At 40.8% G+C, this 19033-nt stretch overlaps 2 protein-coding genes across 3 annotated transcripts; one reads left to right on the forward strand and one right to left on the reverse strand.

Annotated features, from left to right (window-relative positions):
- Positions 1-220: 220 nt before the first annotated feature.
- slc25a40 (solute carrier family 25 member 40) lies at positions 221-4698 on the forward strand. 2 transcript variants are annotated; one of them, XM_047599562.1, is made up of 10 exons: positions 221-381; positions 587-691; positions 1213-1272; positions 1408-1514; positions 1676-1743; positions 2054-2178; positions 2819-3102; positions 3189-3270; positions 4037-4114; positions 4206-4698. In XM_047599562.1, the coding sequence occupies exons 2-10, from the start codon at positions 592-594 to the stop codon at positions 4337-4339; spliced, it is 1038 nt and encodes a 345-aa protein (XP_047455518.1). In that variant the 5' UTR covers positions 221-381; positions 587-591; the 3' UTR covers positions 4340-4698. The 2 variants fall into 2 exon arrangements, with proteins under 2 accessions (XP_047455518.1, XP_047455519.1); XM_047599563.1 differs by having other exon boundaries at positions 249-381; positions 591-691.
- A 215-nt stretch (positions 4699-4913) lies between these two features.
- On the reverse strand, positions 4914-16085 carry rundc3b (RUN domain containing 3b). Its single transcript, XM_047599561.1, has 12 exons — positions 15984-16085; positions 14863-15095; positions 11289-11404; positions 11038-11171; positions 10219-10304; positions 9881-9970; positions 9087-9167; positions 8383-8557; positions 7920-8077; positions 7098-7244; positions 6262-6383; positions 4914-6191 (listed from the first exon to the last, which is right to left on the reverse strand). The coding sequence occupies exons 1-12, from the start codon at positions 16062-16064 to the stop codon at positions 6046-6048; spliced, it is 1569 nt and encodes a 522-aa protein (XP_047455517.1). The 5' UTR covers positions 16065-16085; the 3' UTR covers positions 4914-6045.
- Between the last annotated feature and the right edge of the window lie 2948 nt (positions 16086-19033).

The raw sequence follows: 19033 nt of genomic DNA on the forward strand, positions 1-19033 counted from the left end.
AACACCAACAAATAAGTAAATGCACATTTTGTGTTTGAGTCTGACGTTTCAACATATTCGTAACATTAAATTAAATTCGACGTATGGAGGAAATCACAAATACCAATAAATGTGTACGAAAATATATGTGCTCTACACGTCAATTTATTTTATCTTTTTTTGACCTAACGTTTAGAAATGTTCAAGACGAATCTGCTAAGCGGAAGTCAATATTATGTCATTTTGTAATGTTTGCGGCGTAAACTGAGGGGCTACCTGACCCAGGACGTACACACGTGCTGAGGATTTAACAGCCCGCAGAACCGCACTAATTGAAAAACCCGAGAGGAATGTGTTTGTTCACGGGAGACGCTGTTGTCGCTGAGGTTTTGAGATAAGCAGGTAGGAAGTTGGCTCGGCTAATTAAGCTAACAAGCGTTAGCCAGAGCGCAGTCTTCATCATGTAACGTTTAGACATTAACGAGGCCAGCGTTTCTGTGGCTACCAATCTGCAAATTTGACAACTAAAGTTATTGTATGCCTGTTAACAAACGTGCATATTAAAATACGACTAATGTCATGTTGTATCTCTTATGTTCTCATGAAGACAGCATGAGTACTCAAAGTTCTGCTGCTCCTGCCAGCAATGGCATTACTCCCGTTCAACAGATGGTGGCGTCCTGCTCCGGAGCCATCCTCACATCTCTGTTTGGTGAGATACATACATTTAACATTTTTAACAGGAAGCCTTTCCTTGTTGACAATCTGAAGTGGTATTTTTTCCTCAGGTACACCAGATAATAATGCAATTTAAAATAATGCTGTACATGTTTTAATATTAGCGAATATGATTGAATATAGCGAGTTTACATTAAGTTTATAAAGCGTTTTCATATCAAAACCCCACAAGAAATGATCACCTTTCAGGAAAAAACAAAAAGTGACTTGATCCACTGTGATGAATTACTAATCTGGATCAAGTTTTAAATTGATATTCAAATTACTGTAGTAATAATGGTTAAAAGTCACATGGAAAATAAATCTATAGTTTACTTAAAAAAAATAACAATGTGAAATATAAATAGCATGTGATTTGTTTCAGGAGAAGACGCCGTGCATTAAATGCATATATTAGTAGTGATTTTACTTGTGTAATGGTTGGGGGGCACCATGTCAGTTACATAATAGTCATAGCGTAACCATGGAGTCATTTTAAATTATTGCTTTTTTCAGTCACACCTTTGGATGTTGTGAAGATCAGACTGCAAACGCAACGAAGTCCCCTCCCCAAAGGTATACATATGTATACATATATATATATATATATATGTGTCATATATAATATGAATCTAAAATGTGTTGGTCCATTCTTATGGTTACTGTGGACATTAGTGGTAAATATGAATGTTAACATTTTCAATCTTTCAGGCAAATGTTTTGTCTACTGCAATGGACTTATGGACCACATATGTGTGTGTGAGAATGGCAACTCCAGGGCCTGGTACAAAGCCCCAGGTCACTTCAACGGCACACTGGTAAAATCACATATCTTTCAGTGTTTATCATAAGATCTTATAAACATTCAGGGTTAGTAGTCAGACAGGTTGCTTGTCTTCTCAATTCATAAAATCATCTTGTGATGGAAAATCCACACGGACATCATCCTTCACTGTGTTTCCACTCTGCCTCACTGCAGGATGCCTTCATCAAAATAGTGCGGCATGAGGGAATCAAGGCGTTATGGAGCGGCCTGCCTCCAACCCTGTGAGTGTGAAGTTTTCTTGTATCTTCCGATCCCTCATTGTGCTGCATTTCACCTTTTGACTTCTTAAATAGATATTTGGCAAATGAGGTTGGACATTAGTTAGTTAGCCAGTGGTTAATGCACTTATCTTTTGGAGTGGTACCAATTAGTGGAAAGCCACCTCAGAATATCATGTAATTACCCAAAATAAATCGTAGTATTGTTTAACTAAATGTTCTTTACTTCACATTACTTGTTCATTTGATAGTTTTTCGGTTGATGAGAAGGAAATCGCTATAAATGTGTACTTTCCATATGTGCTGTCTCCAGCGTGATGGCAGTCCCAGCTACAGTGATCTATTTCACGTGTTACGACCAGTTGTGTACCGTGCTGAAGGCCAGGATGGGAGAACATGCTCAGACGGCTCCTCTGTTTGCAGGAGCTATCGCCAGAAGTGAGATATCTACTGTCCTATTCCTGACTCTCACAGGGCACACAGGATATTGATAAAAGCTATGATGTCAAGTATTGTAAATTATATGTAGTTGAGTACAGAATGGAATATGTCTATCTAACCAAAAAAAAATAATGGGTTGTATCAGAGAATGGGTTGATTTCACAGCATAGTTACCTCCCAGCAGTATTTTAATAAAGCTGGGGATTTCATTTCCAGATTAATTTCCAAGGGCAACCACCCATAATTGTTGTCCCGTGGTGCTCTGTAATTTTATTCCATGCTAGATTTGATTGAGAAAACGAGAGATAGTGTTACCCCGACTCACTGTCTCTCATTCTCTCTTTTTTTTTAATAACTGCTTGTAAGCGATTATTAAAAATAGAATAAAGCAGCACGCTAGGTTAGGAGGAGCACCACTGCTGCAGCAGCCAGAGTGGTTATAGTTTCATTAAAAGATTCAATACCTTTTTAATTAAAGTGTTCAAACCAAGACATAGATTTTTTATTTTTTTTCCAGTGTAGGTCAGTGTCACCTTTCTTTTCAGTGTTACGATTTGTGCTCCCTCCCTATGACAGATATGATGTATGTGTTTTTAATATTTTAACTCTTGTATTATCCTCCTCTCCTGCGTGTCAGTTGGTTCTGCGACAGTGATCAGTCCTCTGGAGCTGATCCGCACCAAGCTGCAGTCTCAGAAGCAGTCGTACCGAGAGCTGAGCCATTGCATCCGCTTAGCGGTGGAGACAGAAGGCTGGCTTTCCCTGTGGAGGGGTTTGGGGCCCACGCTGCTCCGAGATGTGCCGTTCTCAGCCATGTACTGGTACAACTATGAGATGGGCAAGAGCTGGCTGTGTAAATGGTACAACACCAGACAACCCACGTTTGCCATCACCTTTATATCTGGGGCGGTGTCAGGATCTGTAAGTCCTCGTGATAATTTTGTTTAAATATCTCACTAATTTTTAAGCAAACCGTGTTTTTAATTCGTCGTATTTTATCTATTCAGATAGCGTCGATTGTCACTTTACCCTTTGATGTCGTCAAAACGAGAAGACAGCTGGAGCTAGGAGAGCTTCAAGCAAAGAACTGTAAATATGTCATTATTATGTCGTTATTATATTAATTAATGCTTATAAAGCGTTTAATGTTTTACATTTGTGGGAATGGGTGAGACTGATTGAGTAGCTCATCCAGTTTAATAGAACTGATTATGTCTTGGTGGGTGAAAACAAGACAGCAAATAAGGAGACAGACCTGTGGGATGCAGGACTTCTGTTTTATTGTCATGGCAACGTATGATTTCAGCAGAGTTAAATCAAGGTGGCAGTAGACTCCCATCAGGTCAGACTCTCTCAGGTGATCTTAATACGCTCCTTCACACTTTGAGAGGCCACACGGTTGTCATGTGACAGTTGTCAGGGTCAGGAGTCTGAACAGGTCAGGAGGGCAGTATTGTTGTTTGAAAGTGGTGTCATAGACCTCCTCCTATTGTTCCAGTACAGCATAAATGACCTCCTTTGCCCTTTAGTTGTATGTAGTTTACTCTATTGGCCCTCGTTTTTAGTGGTTGGTATGTTAATAGGTCTGAGGAACGGAGAATTAAATATGAGGTATTTAAACTGACCATCACTAAGAGCATGTTCAAGCTGATAGAAATATTAAATACAGTCTTAGTGTGGAATAAGATGATCTGTCTGGTTTGAAGTTAGTTCATACAAGTTCTAATATAATATGGGCTTGATGAAGAAAATGAGATAAAAAGAATAGCTGGGAACCAATGTTCTGCTTTACTGAATTTTCACCGGTGTTGTCGTGGTCAGGTTTTGAACAATCATTTGAATTTTGCCTCGTCAGTGTCGTGTAAGGCCTCCTCAACCTTTAGTGTGATGAGGAAGATTGTGGAACAGGACGGCTTTCGTGGACTGTTTGCAGGTTGGCACTTCCCTCATATTTTATGAATTATAGTCGTACCAAAGTAAATTATATATATACCCCCTCCTCTGATGTGTTGCCTCTCTTGCAGGTTTCCTCCCCAGGCTGATAAAAGTGGCCCCAGCCTGTGCCATCATGATCAGCACCTATGAGTTTGGAAAGGCATTTTTCCGCAAACACAACCAAGAGAGGATACTCAGGCCGCTGCAGACCAGTAACACCTGATAGATTTCTCTCCACAAACGAACAAAACAGACACCACTGCTACTGCTAGACTGTACCTGGAAGGAGAACACTAATGTTGCCAAAGTAAAAACACAAGCAGAAATGAAAACTATGAAAACACAGACCACTGTCTGCATTGCAAAATATTTAGGATGATCAGAATTTTTATTAAAATTATTTTTTATTGTATTTATATTTAATTTTCCCTTGCTCCATGTACACTGTCATAGAGTTTATACGCACAACTGCAAAGAAATGTTTTTTTATCTGAATCTAATGGATTATTTAACACCCAGCAGATGGAAATTCTGTTATTTTTTAATTGTCCAAGTAAACATGTGGCTGTGCCCGAGATTTGAGCTATACGATTAGTTTATTTTATTCCTCTTTGTGTTGTTTGTGTTGTCTGTGTATCCCACCAGTACTAAGATGATCTCTTTTGGACTTGGTCTTCCAATAATGTGTTACATGTAAATATGTGTGTGAAGAGAGAGACACAATGCCAGTACATCGTGAGTGTACAGCAACAACAGAGTTGACAAAAGAGGACTGACTCATGTAAACTTGTGTTTACATGAGTCAGTCCAGTTCACCGTGTGCATGGCAATCCAAATGTTCACCTGTTGTTGGCAAGAAGCTCAAATGTCACTCTTCCACTTGTCAGTGTTTTAGCAAGTAGAGTTTATTCAAAATGAAGGATAAAAAGGCAAATAAATCCAACAAAATATCTGCTGTACGTCTGTGCAAATGACCGCTGGAACAAGCTGAAGGCAAATAGTAAAGTTATGAGTTCAGTGTTGAGGTACACGGCTAGTCACCAACAATAAAAATATTCAGCTCTAATACACTCAGTATACCTGCTGCATTTTATTACTGGTTACTAACACAGATGGCTCCGCAGATATGGGCTCAGTAATGACCCACTACAGTGAAGTACTGTAATTAATTAACGATTAAAGGGAATCCTATAATAAAGCTCAAGTTTTAAGTGAACCCAGAAACAAAAGGTGAATATCAGTCATGAGGATCTTACCTGAGAACAAAACCATATGACACTGAACGATGCACAACTCTGACAAAACAACTCTGATGAAAAAATGAGGAAGAAAAAATATTTACACCTTGAAATAAAAGACTGCATTACCCAAAAATGTGATGATACATTCTGACACCATAAATAAGTGATAAAAAAAAAATAAACAATCTAACATGAAACAGAAGGAACGGATGTTTCTAACTGCGGAGGACAGTTCGTAGTGACACCCAGCCTTGCTTTGTGTTCTCAGACGTCTGATCTGATCTCCAGTCTGTATTTAGAGCATGACTGAATCCTTTAAAACCTTCTCAGAGACAGAAACTCAACACTGTCTCCTGAATACTGTGAAGTGACAAAATTCATTCGTCATCGAGCTGTTACGTTTAAAATTCATGTCCGATAAAGGAGAGACGATGGCTCACAGATAAAAACACCAACTAAAGAATTTAAACACACTTTGACTGTTACATTAATAAGACGTTATTCAGTCTGATGGAGCCAGTCACAGAATATGCCACACCAGATTCTCGGCTTGCCTCCGTCTCTCACAGCTCAACATACAGAACAGAAAACAGAAAATCGGTAACACCTACGTTGAGAAAGTTCCTGGTTGGCCTGGTCCTGCTAGCGACACGTTAAAGGCTTAATTTTTTATTAAGCTCTTCGCTGCCTATGAAGGTGTGATGCCGGGGCTGCTGATTTCTGTTGCAGGACTGGCCAAACACTCGCTTGACTTCAGGCTGGCCAGAGACTTGTAGCTGGCTACTGAGGTGAGGGAGCCGCACAGACCTCTTAGTGAAGGGGTTTCCTCTTTACCTGGATGGCAGGGCACATACAGTCAACACCCTCATCGCGAGCGGGATCTTATTTACAGGAGGACGCGTACCTTGGTGCGGCCACTGCGTGCCGGCTGGTTTGGCGTCGAGACTCTGTGTGTGTGACGGGTCGAGGGAAGTCTGGGAGAGGCTCATGTCTGCAGACAGCTGCTCCAGACTCTGGAAAGTCTTCCTGCAAGGAGCAAGTAAGAGGGTCAGTAAAGACAGCATAAAGATCGGTCCTGACAAGAATGGAAAATTTTGAGATTTTTAATAAGACAAAACGAGCACATGTGTCATCTTTGGTTACGTTGCTTGAGATTTTTCTGTCAGCGCCAGCTATTCTCACACATTGTTAAAGATACCAACCAAGACTAAGGCTTAAATCTATGGAACTGTAATGAAAGTAAAGATTTTGCCGTCTGAAACGCTCTCTCCACTTGCCCTCCTCACTGATTGATCTTGCTTTTGTAATCAGTACTTCAACCCACGCCACACCGCTGATTTGCTGCAGCATCGATTTAGTTATTACACTTAGGAGACCCTCCAATTTGAATCAATACTGGGGTGTTAGGGACACTTTTCTTTGGGGAGAAGTTGATGCACCGATCTAAAATGTACCAATTTGTGATTCAAAGTGTGTGAAGACAGTGTAGAGCATTTTCCCTAAATTTAGTGCATACAGACACGAGAGCAAGATCCCACGTCTGGAGTAAAGATACCTGTGAATGATAATAATATAGAAGCTAGAGCAATGAAAGTCATCTAAGTCCTCCTCCTATGTGAAGAACAGTATCATACATTATAGTGGCCTACACTGTGTTTATAGTTTTAATACACATGTTAATTTCTGAATCCTTGATTATCTCCTTAATGTTTTATGAAGAGGCAGCGTGTTGCTACATACTCCTCCCACTGTCCTGTGCTCTTCCTGTACAGCAGCGTATCCAAGGCAACCGCGTTGACGTCCAGGACGTCGGGCGATGGCCACTGATTGGTCAGATGGGCCGTCAGCTCTTGTCTGGAGCGCAAATCATTGTTCTTCAGCACCGTCCTGAAAATACACAGAGTCACAGTGATGACACTAGATTGAAAGATCTTTCACTGGGGAACATGAGCGAAACAAGAAATCTAAGTAATTCATAAACGTAAGATATTTTGGTAGTGAACTAATCCTGACATCCATAGCCTGACTAAACTTTCACACCAGTGTCAGTATTGGCCTCAGAAATCCTTATAATCAGTCTTCTGTCGTCATTAGAGTTAAGACATTTTCAATTAATACCTCCTGTCATCCCACAATCACTGTAACAACCTCTCACTCTCTCTGCCGCTCAGCTTTTCACTGCATTTGCATATGAAACCATCCACTGAGTCATCATGCCGCAGCCCCAACTCTCAAGATCACAGCACAAATCGTCTTGACACTTCGTAGCTTACATTGAATTACCGATCAAGCTGCGAAAGGGTTTTCTCACTGATTAAAACATTAATGGAAACACACAACGCTGTGTCAGCGTTGTGTGCGCCCCGGCTAAAAGCAGCCCCGAGTGCAGCTAATTCAAGAACCTGCGAACAACAAACCACCTGCAACCTCCAGACTACTTGCTGTGTCCTAAATGTCACTTTCACAGTGGGTCCTGCTGCAAACCTCTCCACGTTGCGCATAGCGACCTGACATGCACTCGGTGACTAACACAAAAATAGGCACGCGGCAAAACGGACTCACAGTTGGTCCTGTAGCTCCAGTATGATGTACTCAAGCTGTTCCTTCTCCAGTGTGTGGGAGATGTGCTTGTCTCTCAGGCTCTGCTCAAGAGCCTCGTTATGAGACACGGCCTCCGACAGCTGGGCTTCTCGTAGACGGACCAGCTCTTCCAGGTAACCCTGAGGCAAACAAACACACGGAGGCACACGCACACTTTGGTTTCTCTTGTTTATTTAATGCAGCGAAGGCACGGCTTTATGAAACCTTTGTTGTTTTTTCCACTGACAGCGCACACACACACTTTCACCACGGACCACACGCTTGCAGTCAAACAGAGGTTTCTGATACAACACATCACATCGGGCTGAATGTTTGTGTTGTGACATTTAGCAAACCGAGCCCCCAATTATCACGCAAAAAGCAAAATGTCACACCGCCATCCTGTGCCTTGGTCGCAAAATGACAGTCAAATTACGCGGGCTACCTTCTGCTCCAGGGCCATGCGATACTTCTGCTCGAAGCGCTTGCACTTGCTGACCAGGTTGCTCTGCTCGGTGAAGATGGAGGCGGCAGTGGCCGCCTTGTCGGGGGTGCTGCTCTCGCTGCCGCTGCTGCCCAGAGTCCTCATCTCCTCCTCGTCGCTGCTGATGCTGTCCGCACTGCACGGGGAACCGGGGGGGGGGGGCGCCACATATTAGCACAGATCCCGTGCAGCATCAGGTGCTAAGCATATGTTGTCTTCAGGCCCCGACCATGTGGTCCAGGTAACACATTTGTCTTTTATATTTAAAACTATCACGTGACTTCTGAAAAGTTTGCTTTAAATACAAACCTAATGTAGTTCTCTACAAATACAACACAAGATTTATTTTGTGTAAGAAAGGTGGTAGTTTAACTGTTTGATCATTTTGGAGAATGCAGTAAACTGGACTGAATTACACACAAATGTAACACGCGTGTTGGTGCAACACAATAAAATTTAACGGCACTATAAACTACTGCCTTGTAAAGGAAAATGCTGTTAAAATAACAGTTCTCTCAGCTATTTTTGAACGAAAGCTGAATACCATAACCTTTATGAAGCTAAGACTGTTATATTAGACTGCATTCATTTTCACTGGTGTACTTGGTGTAAATGAGTAATCTATTACTAACGTCTACTTATAGAAGAGTAGGTACCTCACTTACTTCTGAGTGAACTTCAGATAGGGCGTGTAGTCAATCACCGCAGGACAGCTGCCATCCAGACCCTCGCCTTTCAGGCAGAAACTAAAGAGACAAAAAAAAGACCAAAAAAAAGGGAAAAATGAAAGCATCTCCTGTTACATTATATGTTTATGTAAGATCCAACAAATGACGTGTAATAGTATTCACATGATTTCACCTCGGTTCTGAGGTAAAGACACTAGTCTCTGTTACAACATTAATCATTAGCTTATCAGGACTCAAAGGGACATTGTGCTTTAGTTTCTGTCACCTGAGACCATCTTTTCAATTGGCCTTTTGCAGAGCCAGGCTCTTCATATATCTTGGAACTTAGTTTGAATTTAGTTTGACCCTCCACACACCATACAGACAGGTGTATTCATGCTGCAGGGAACAGAAACTTGTGTTATTAAAGACAAGCGATTTGCTTTCCTGTCATGGTGAAGTCAAATGCAGAAAAATTGCAGAAACAGAAACATCTGCAACCATAGGAAGCAAATCGTATCAATTTGAAGCAAGTTCTGTTCAATGTGAGCAAACTGTGTTTTCACAGGTAACTGCAGCGCCTCCTTGCCCATCTTGGAAAAAAAAAAAAAACACGAATAATGCAAAATCAGGTCATGAGGAACTATTCATCACAAGTCATTTTTGTCTTCGGTGCATCCTTAGATTTGGTGAAAGGGTTTTTTTGCGCTCCAGTAACCACACTGCAGAATTACACGGAGAGAAATCATGGCTGACAGCCAGGGAACAAAAGAGCAGATCACGGCTCGCACCTGAAGTCGATGGTGTTCAGTCCGATGAGCGTGTCCGCCAGCAGCCCAGCCTCCTCTCCCAGTATGATTGCACCGTCCTCATAAAACCTCCTACAATCACCACACAGGATTACCATTCATTCATCTCACAGCAGGCAGGTGCAGGATGTGCGATATCTGGCTACTTAGTGTCATGTGTTAGCGGGACACCTGCAGACAGGTCTTAAATCAACGCGCAGCACACAGCACTGATGCTCGACAGAGACCCTTTGTATGTGTATCTGCTTTGATAAAACTTATGTATGTATTATGTATGTATATATATATATATTCTGTAGTTATGGATACTGAACTGAGACCTGGTGGTTTTGAAGTCCCTCAGTGCAAATGTCATGTACTCCGACAGTCTCTTCTCCATGAGGACGACTCTGATCCATGCCCTGCCCTGCAGACAGATGTACAAGTAGCACTCAGCTCTAAATAAATAACCATGCACATACACAAAACACAAAGCACAGCTGGAATAATGATGCCAAGAATCTTGCATGTCTCTAGTAGAAAATATCATATCAGTCCACCAATCTGTGATATGCTGCAGCCATATGGAAGAACCACAAACACATAATTTATATTACACCTCAACGCCTTGATTAAATGGCTGCTGGTGGCACAGCATCTAGAAACTATGGGAAACACATCCTAACAACAATTCAGCGGAATTAGACATCGGCGTGATTTCACTTGAAGCTGTCTCTCTGATTTAAATGCTTCAACATCTTCTTGTAAAACTGGGTTCATAAGCTGAGTGTGTTTGCAGAACAGTGTTAGCTCCTCTTGTTTGCTCTCTTACACATGAGGTGCAGTGACTGAGTCATGCTTTCTGCTCGTGCTTTCTTAACATTTTTTCGACTGTGTTTCCTTTGTTCTTTTCCTAAGAGGATAATGCAAAGTAAAGCCAGAAGCACGAAAGCCCGATTCTTCACCCTGAGCGTGTTGCACTGGAGGTCCAAATATTTTTAAAGTCAATGCGGCAGATGATGGGGCTGTATAATTTTAGGCAAAATCAAATGGGAATATTATCGCAATCAAACGCTGTTTGCTTATTTAAGATCCCAGTTATTTGCTACCCCGGCAGTATCGTGAAATTAAATCTGATCCAAAGATGCTCTCAGCCTCACCTTCGCTCTCGATGATCGCACATTTTCCATGCTCTCAATGCTTCGAATGCAATTATGAGGTACTTTACTGCAGGCGGCCTTTAAGTAATCCCAGAAACTTCGAGGACTCTCATAGCCGAACCATGTTGTCTGACCTGAGAGATAAATTCACACGTTTGTGCGATGTTAAAGATGCACAAAGCAACATTAACTGTGCAGTTAAAGCACTTAATGCCTGTTATTGATTATTAGAATTAGCAGTGGATGCCTACCTTTTAGTCGGTGACTGAGGATATGTTCCAGGATGGAAACAAAGTTGATGAACTCTGGGGATGAATCATCAATTGTATCAAAACAGGAGCGGTCCAGCAGCGTCTTCACCGAAAACCTGGACATGAAAGAGCACGTATCATGACTGATTATATGAGGGTCACCTTAAGGAGCAACTTTACTGTAGATATATGATATCAGGTTTTTCTCTGTTTTGCCTTTGTGACTGAATTCGTAACAAAATATTGAGAACTGCTGGTGTAGTGCATTTGAAAGAATTTGAATTTAACCAGGGGAATAAGGGAATGGGAAATGATGAATGTGCTGTTTGGTGCTAAAAGGTACTTAAAATTAGGATATCATGGCCTCTGCTTCTTTAAGCGTTCACCACTCTGTCTCCTGCGTTTACAGAAAAGACTAACACACGCTCCGACCACACAGTCAGAAGACGCTTATCAAACGTCCCACTACTCCTTGACAGTTTGTTTTACCAAAAACATACTTAATTAACAAGCATTTTTAATCAACTGGAAGGCACAGAAAATAAACACGAGGCCTCTGTGTTGGTAATGAGGCTTTGATTAATCTCTTGTAATGAATCCAGCCATAATGTGCAGGCCACTGTCACAATCTTGTGTGCCATGCGACCGACTCTGCCTAATCTGATTTTGACTAATTACACAGGAAGCAACGTTAATGGAAGAGGCTGCGATGTGTCTATGACTTGGGCCAAATGGTGTGTGCAGCCCTTCACATCAACTCAATAATCTGACTTCACATCTCTCTCTCCGCTTTTCTAGCTGCCCCTCGTTGCTTAGCAGCAGGGTGACTACGGCCTGTAAGCTTCCTGTGACAGCAGAAAAAAAAAAAGATAGATTTTCAAATATCACGTATATGATAAGTTTGAAACAAACCCTCCCCTCATGGATCAACTCAGACGACATTTTAACTTTATGTACTGCATCCAGCACTTATCCTAATCATGAACTCTTTTTAACATTCACTCGGTTAAGACCTGTTCACATGGGCTCCCAGTCAGTGCCTGAAATACACACTTAAATACAACACTTCACATGATACCGCTGTGAAGATGGCTTTAAGATAAATTGGCCGAATCAGTTCTTTTTTTTTTCTCACCACATTCATTTAAAAACAGCCCAGTCATTATGACACCCAAGTGTTCAAGTGCAACTCCTAATATTTTCGAAGTCATGCGAACAATGTTAGTGTTGAAGTGGATCGGAGTTGCGAAAAATAGTTGCCAGGCAACCGGCAGCAATAATCGACGTGCACTCGGCCCCTCTTCAAAAAATAGTGAATAATTTGTTTTCTGCACTTCATGGTTTCTTTATGAATGGGAACGGTTTCTACGTTTGATGGACCTGAAAATGAAATTCATGAAATAATATCAGCTCTACTACTAAACTACACTTAAAGCTGGATTGCTATCAGTTTTCCTCCTTCTATGACAAAATGTCTCTGATAAAAAGTGATTTGCTAGATACCTAAGACATCTGTTTATCTCTTCCCTTAAACTTTCAGAAGTTTTCAGAAGTTTTACTGAATTTTTAGACCAGTTTTTTGTCTTGAAAAGAGGCTGACTTGCCTACCTGCTACTCATGGACGATGAATGTTGTAACATTTGTGTGCATCACACACATACACACACACCTAGCCTCCATTAGCACACCGAATGTGTCAACCTCAACAAATTCCCAAAATGTCATGAACAAGAAGAGCATGAGCAAGCGAAAACAACTGCGACTGCGAATTTCTGTAAATAACATTTGCAGAAATTGTTCTGGCAGACTCACAGTAAATCAACAAAACCAGTTGGTAAGGCGCATTAGATTTTATAAAAGCAGATCTAGCTGAGAGCGTTCATTAAGAAGTGTAAACAGTAGTTAAGAGGCTGCTTTGGACTAAGACACATGGCTTGTACTGCTGCAGAAAATTGTGCACTGACACTTTTAAATGCAAAGCGTGTCCACGGTCATACATTTTACTCTTTACCCCACCTCTGATTTAAGTACTCACAATGACAAATCCATCACAGATAATGTTTCCAATTAAATTAAATTGCTATTCAAAATGATGTGACAGCACGAGTGGTAACGATGGGTAATAATAATACTAATAATAATAATAATAATAATAGTATGCTTCCCTTTCACACTCATGCCTAGTGATCTATTAGTCCAGTTTTAGTATAGATATAAAAAGACGTACAATGTTACAATGACTGTCTTACAGATATATATAGTTTAAATACGCAGCTGCAACAAGCCAATATAGAGTATATACGTTATAAAACATCAGAAAAATAGGATTTAACAATAAAATAAAAACCCCAGACTCTGACGTGAGACTGAAATCAGGTGTTTTATCCAACCAACATATCACTGTAGGTTTACTAAAATACCGCAGAGACGAGCTCATGTTCCATTTGTACGGTTCTTTGTTAATTATCTGTATATCGATTGTCAGCTTTACTAACTGACAGGCTGATAAAAGGTCATTCTGGCTTTCTCAGGTATTCTCTTACTCCTCCTCCTCGCTGTACTCCGTCTCCTCTTCTTCCTCCTCCACCTGTGCCAGTCAGGGCGCTGATGGTGGCTCATGTGGAGCCGAGGGGAGGTGAGAGGGGACCAGCCCGGTCACCATGGAGCACCTGTGCCTAACTAATGACCTTTCTTTGACATGTCTGAGTACACTTTTACCTGACCGTCCTCAAGACTGAAAATGAAACCTTGCCAGCTGATTTGATCCAAAAAAGGCCTAAAGAGACATCAGCCAGAGCAGGTGCCGTATTATCAGTTTGTTTGAATAGGTACCCAAGTGTATTCTCCCCTTTTTCTCTGACCCATCCTGCTCTTCTATCTTGAACGTAACACGGGGACTGACATCTGCCAGCTCCACTGAAACAAACACAAATCAACACTCAGAGCAGCGTGCTTTCACTAGAGCTGACAGAGACAGAAAGAGAGACAGACTGGTGACATGTGTGTGCACACCTCGGCGTCTGTCTACAGTATGCAAAGAGACAGACGCTCACTGTGTTTAACAGCTTATCATTTATAACTGCAGGGGGGACTGACCTCAGTGATATACAAAACACTTAACATGTGCAGTGTTTTCTAAGTTCAAAAAGGACATGGGGGTTTTCTGTATTTAAATTACATTCCTAGTAGATTGAAATGGCTTTTTAATGGAAACAGGTATTTTAAAAATGATTTCCAGGTAATTTAAATAGAAATGTGATGGCATGAATGTTTAATGGAGGCTGGTGTTTAGTAGGCAGGTGTTTGTAAGAGATTGATGAAGATTTGTTGGATTCACTGTACAAACTAGCTATATGAAAAGAGATTTGAGATAAACCAGCTAGCAATATTATCTAGAATTTTATTGTAAATCATCCCACAGATACGCTGTTTGTAAACACACGAAGTCATTTTTCTTTTAATAGTTCCGTTAAACTCTTCATGAATTAAACGATCCACCGTCACATACTCAGCCGAAGACGCTGTTTTTATCCCCCTTGTCGTGAAAACACCGAGCAGCATGAGGAATTCCCACCTGCACACAGTGAGCAGGTTCCTCCTCTCCACCGCGGCGCTCCTGCCCGCTCCACGCTTACGGACGAGATGCAGCCCCACGCCGAGCGACGCCATCCCCGGCTCGTGTGTGCGGACGGGTCCGGTGGTGTTGTGCCGTCTCCGGGTCCTCTCGGCTCCCTGTGCTGCACCCGGGATGAGCCAGCTGTATCCGTCACCTCGGAGGAGATGCTGAAGGAGGTGTTGGACCCAAACCTGTGACAAGTCAGAGTCACCCTGAGCATTTCCTGATGGAGCTTTCAAAATAAAAGCTCCTATATTCGAACGTGAGTCTATAGTGATGATTTATTCGTGTTATATATGTTTACAGTGCCACTTAAAAACGTTTGCACCTCCACAAATTGTCTACATTTATGCATAACATTGAACTCCATCTTGAAAAGAGACAAAGAGAACCCAATCAGCGAAAATGTAATATTATACTTGTGAATTTACTGATTCAAGAAAAATTAATCTGGTTAATCTGTTAATCTGACAGCACCTAAACATCTCAGGTAATTTCTGATCAGGTGTCTTGATCTTCTCGGAGGGATTTTAGCCCAGAGTCTAGAGTCTTGCTTTTGGAGGGATCTTTGCTGCTGGACCACATTTGCACATCACAGATTTGTAATATTGGCTCATTTGCATTTACAGTTGGATTTTTTGTGTTGTCGTCCCTTTTTAGGACAGATGTTGAAACATTCTGGACCCGTAACTCAGCTTCTGCACAGAAATTAAAGCCAGAGAAGTGTTGTAAATTTCAGATTTGTGTTTTGGTAATTGGCTGCCAGATGTCCCTTCACACCTGGAGCATATTTGGAGGGAGATGGAATAATGTTTAGTTCAATTGATCAGCTCAATTTTCAAATAATTCTCATAGAGGTCTATAGTCCTGATCTGGGTTTTTGTGATTATACAAAAATCGAAACACACGTAATCCTACATATTCGATGAAAAAAAAAACAGCAAAAAAGAAGAAAAAAAAACAGACGTACATTCTCAAAGTTAGTCTCCATAATCAAACTGACATATTCCTTGCTAAGCAGCTGTGTACATGCATGAAAGGATTTAAATTAGTAAAGATACTTGCATGAACACAATTACCTTGTTAATGTTGAACAGGCAAGGGATAGTGGTGGATTCAAGTCCTGCCTGAGGTGCTGAATTTACAGACACCTCAGACATCCTTTGATGATGCTGCTGCTGCTGCTGCTGCTACTGCTACTGATGATGATGATGGCAGAGAAAGCAGCGTCATGCTCCATGAAGGGGAATGAAGTGGGGAACACTGCCCCCTAGTGCACCATCATTGTTGAGACAGTGTCTGAATCAAAGACACTCCTCAGGCCTTGGGAAGCTGACTCATCCAACAAAATGAATGAAAAGATGGTCTATTTATTTCTCTGTTCGAATTTCAAGAATGAGTTATAGACCCAGTCTCCAGGAGGCCATTTTGAATCCTATGAATTTGAGCTATTTATGCATTCTGCGCGTTATTGAAGTGTTTTTTCACAATCAACATTTTACAGAAGCCCTAAGCAGCCATAGGCTCACATATTTCTCAAGATCTTGAGTTATTTATCTCGTTATCTCGGTAAAACAAAGTTTTGTTTTCTCTTTTGTTGTCTTATGCTGCGTTTGCAGACTTTGCATTATTCCACAAAGTTCCACTGTGGGTTCAATGTGTACGATAAGATAAGATAAGATAAGATAGCACTTTATTGATTAAAGAAATTAAATCGGTACAGTACACAGGATAATAGGTAACAACAAAAAGTACCGTTCACAAAGTGACAGCAGTTGTGGATAAAGTGACGGTGTAAATATGCTACATATGGGCTCAGTGAGGTCAGAGCTATGTGTTGTTCACGCTGCTGTTGTGCAGTCAATGAGCTGCCCATCAGCCACAGCTCCTCATGCAGAGGGTGAGAGGGATTGAGAGAGTGTACTATTCAGTGGCAATTTAACTCCATGAGGAACTGGTGTCTTTTATCGGATGAAATAACTTTAGGCATCCCCAAAGGGTCATTTAACAGCACACTGATTATTATTCTGCACATGTAAATGCACTCAGTGAAAAAAAAACAGTTCTTTACAGCTACTGCCATGTTACTGTTTTAATGATTTAGAAAGGATCCAAATCCACTCGAGGTGGAGGTGAACGAGAGTGATTTCCAACTAAAATGACAGTAGAGATATGGACACAAGGAGAACAGGGAGAGAAAATAAAAGATTAGTTTCATCGACATCAGTTTCTGCTTGTGGACAGCCTGTACAGTAAATTGATAGAATTATTGCATCACATTATCATATTCAGAGAAAACAGAGGAAATTAATTTGTTACCACAGGAAAGCGGAAAAAAAAAAATAAATAATATATGAGCCCTTGGCCACTTAGGGCTTCCATACATTTTCAGACATAAATGAATTAAAACATTAAAAAAAAAAAAAACACTATAAGGTTTTTAATGTTTAGTGTTAATGTTTTTGTTTTTTTCTGTAGCCTGTTCAAAAAGACCCTCCAGAACGCAATGTGTCTTTAAATGTCTTTAAAAAACAATGAAGTCATCTTAAAGAAGGAAGTCCTCCTCTACTGGCCTCAGATAAAAACAGCAGACTCTGAAAGGCATCATGGATTTAGTTTGTGGTGCTGTTATTCATCTTAGCCCACTGACCCAAATGGGGTTGTTAAAATATTAGAAACATGTGTCAGTATAACACAATACAATCCTACAAGACTATAATACCACAGCACACAGTTGAGTCAATAGCTCTCAGTGTTATTTCAGTATGTGCTGAATACCATAACGTCCATTATGGTAAGATGCAAAAGCATTAAATTACAATAATATAAACATAATGTATGTCATTTCAGTCAGTATTTTGAATAAAACTTTTTTTAATCCAGCTTTTGCCTATAAGTAAACTTTCCCCAATGCTAAATGTTTTAAGATAAGGACCCGTTGCACCTGCAGGCAGAGGAGCGTTTTATATTTACCACAGAGTAGTTGGGAAAAAATATTTTTTCATTTTATATTTGTCTCCATCTATACAGCTCTTTAGTGACTTCCCCTTTGTTAGACATGATGGAATGACACCTGTAATGTAGTTAAAAACAAGAGTTTGCTGTCAGACACATTTTCAGTACAGGTAGTCACGCGCAAAGCAAAGAACTACGACACCGTCTTAAAGTGAGGATGATCATCTCTGTCATGTCTTCTATGGTTAGACTATTTTCTGTGACAAACGTCAGTTACGTGCAGAAAATGAGGAAACAAAACCACAGCAGCAGCATCTTGCATTGATGCGTTCCACCCAATGTATTGTATGTGGTTTTAATTTCAGACCTTTTAAACCTCTGCGGAGGCAGAACGTGCACTTTTCAAAGAAGTGACGCACATTACACACACCGACAAACCAATGGAGTAACATGTGACAGGAACACACAAAGGACATATTACTCTGCTGTAAATATGATGCTCTGTGACATTGTTGGACATAAGAAATTAATTCTCTTCTATTTTTGACATGACTCAAAGCTAAACGAAACATCACAAGAGCTCTTCATCCACAATATAAAATCGACTAATTATTTTGTACTTCTTATTTGTACTTATGATGACATAAGTACTCTTTATGGTCCATTATCAGTGAGAGACGCTGTCAGAGTTTAACCGGAGGTATTGTAAACTGAATCATCTAGATCAGTTTGATTGGTTGGTGGTTTCATTCAATGAATCACTCATTTGCCTGCAGTTGCATCTCCACTAAAGGTGAAGTTAAGTGATGTCAGTAGTTGTGAGTAATGAACCTTTGGCCCCCAATACAGAAAGATTATGGCATTATGTAGCTGCCAAAGCAAACTAAAGGGCAACTGATAAGCTCTACACAGTTAAACCTTAGGAGCACATGCTAATCCACAACACAGCTCTTAATGCACTGGAGGAGACACCTTCCTCATATTGTTCACCTCTGTCCACAGTACCGAGTGTGGTCCTCATCACGAATGAAGAATGTTTATAGCTGTAATGCAGCATATTTTACAGCCGTCTGAAAGATACACAATTACACTTACTTACTTACTTGCAGAAACAAGCAGAATCAAGATGTCAAGTTGGTAGTCTTGTCGTAAGGTGTAATCAGATAAAATGTTA

Source organism: Mugil cephalus, chromosome 11 (genome assembly GCF_022458985.1).
Source record: "Mugil cephalus isolate CIBA_MC_2020 chromosome 11, CIBA_Mcephalus_1.1, whole genome shotgun sequence".
In the NCBI taxonomy this organism is placed as follows: domain Eukaryota; kingdom Metazoa; phylum Chordata; class Actinopteri; order Mugiliformes; family Mugilidae; genus Mugil; species Mugil cephalus.

Excerpts from the sequence above, each read along its gene's own strand:
- slc25a40 (XM_047599562.1), top strand. The coding sequence starts at position 592 with ATGAGTACTCAAAGTTCTGCTGCTCCTGCCAGCAATGGCATTACTCCC. Across the intron at positions 692-1,212 it reads CATCCTCACATCTCTGTTTG|TCACACCTTTGGATGTTGTG; the intron begins GTGAGATACATA and ends TGCTTTTTTCAG. Across the intron at positions 3,103-3,188 it reads CTGGGGCGGTGTCAGGATCT|ATAGCGTCGATTGTCACTTT; the intron begins GTAAGTCCTCGT and ends TTATCTATTCAG.
- rundc3b (XM_047599561.1), bottom strand. The coding sequence starts at position 16,064 with ATGTCTGAGGTGTCTGTAAATTCAGCACCTCAGGCAGGACTTGAATCC. Across the intron at positions 7,245-7,919 it reads CTGGAGCTACAGGACCAACT|GACGGTGCTGAAGAACAATG; the intron begins GTGAGTCCGTTT and ends GTGTATTTTCAG. Across the intron at positions 6,192-6,261 it reads CACGCAGTGGCCGCACCAAG|GTAAAGAGGAAACCCCTTCA; the intron begins GTACGCGTCCTC and ends CCTGCCATCCAG.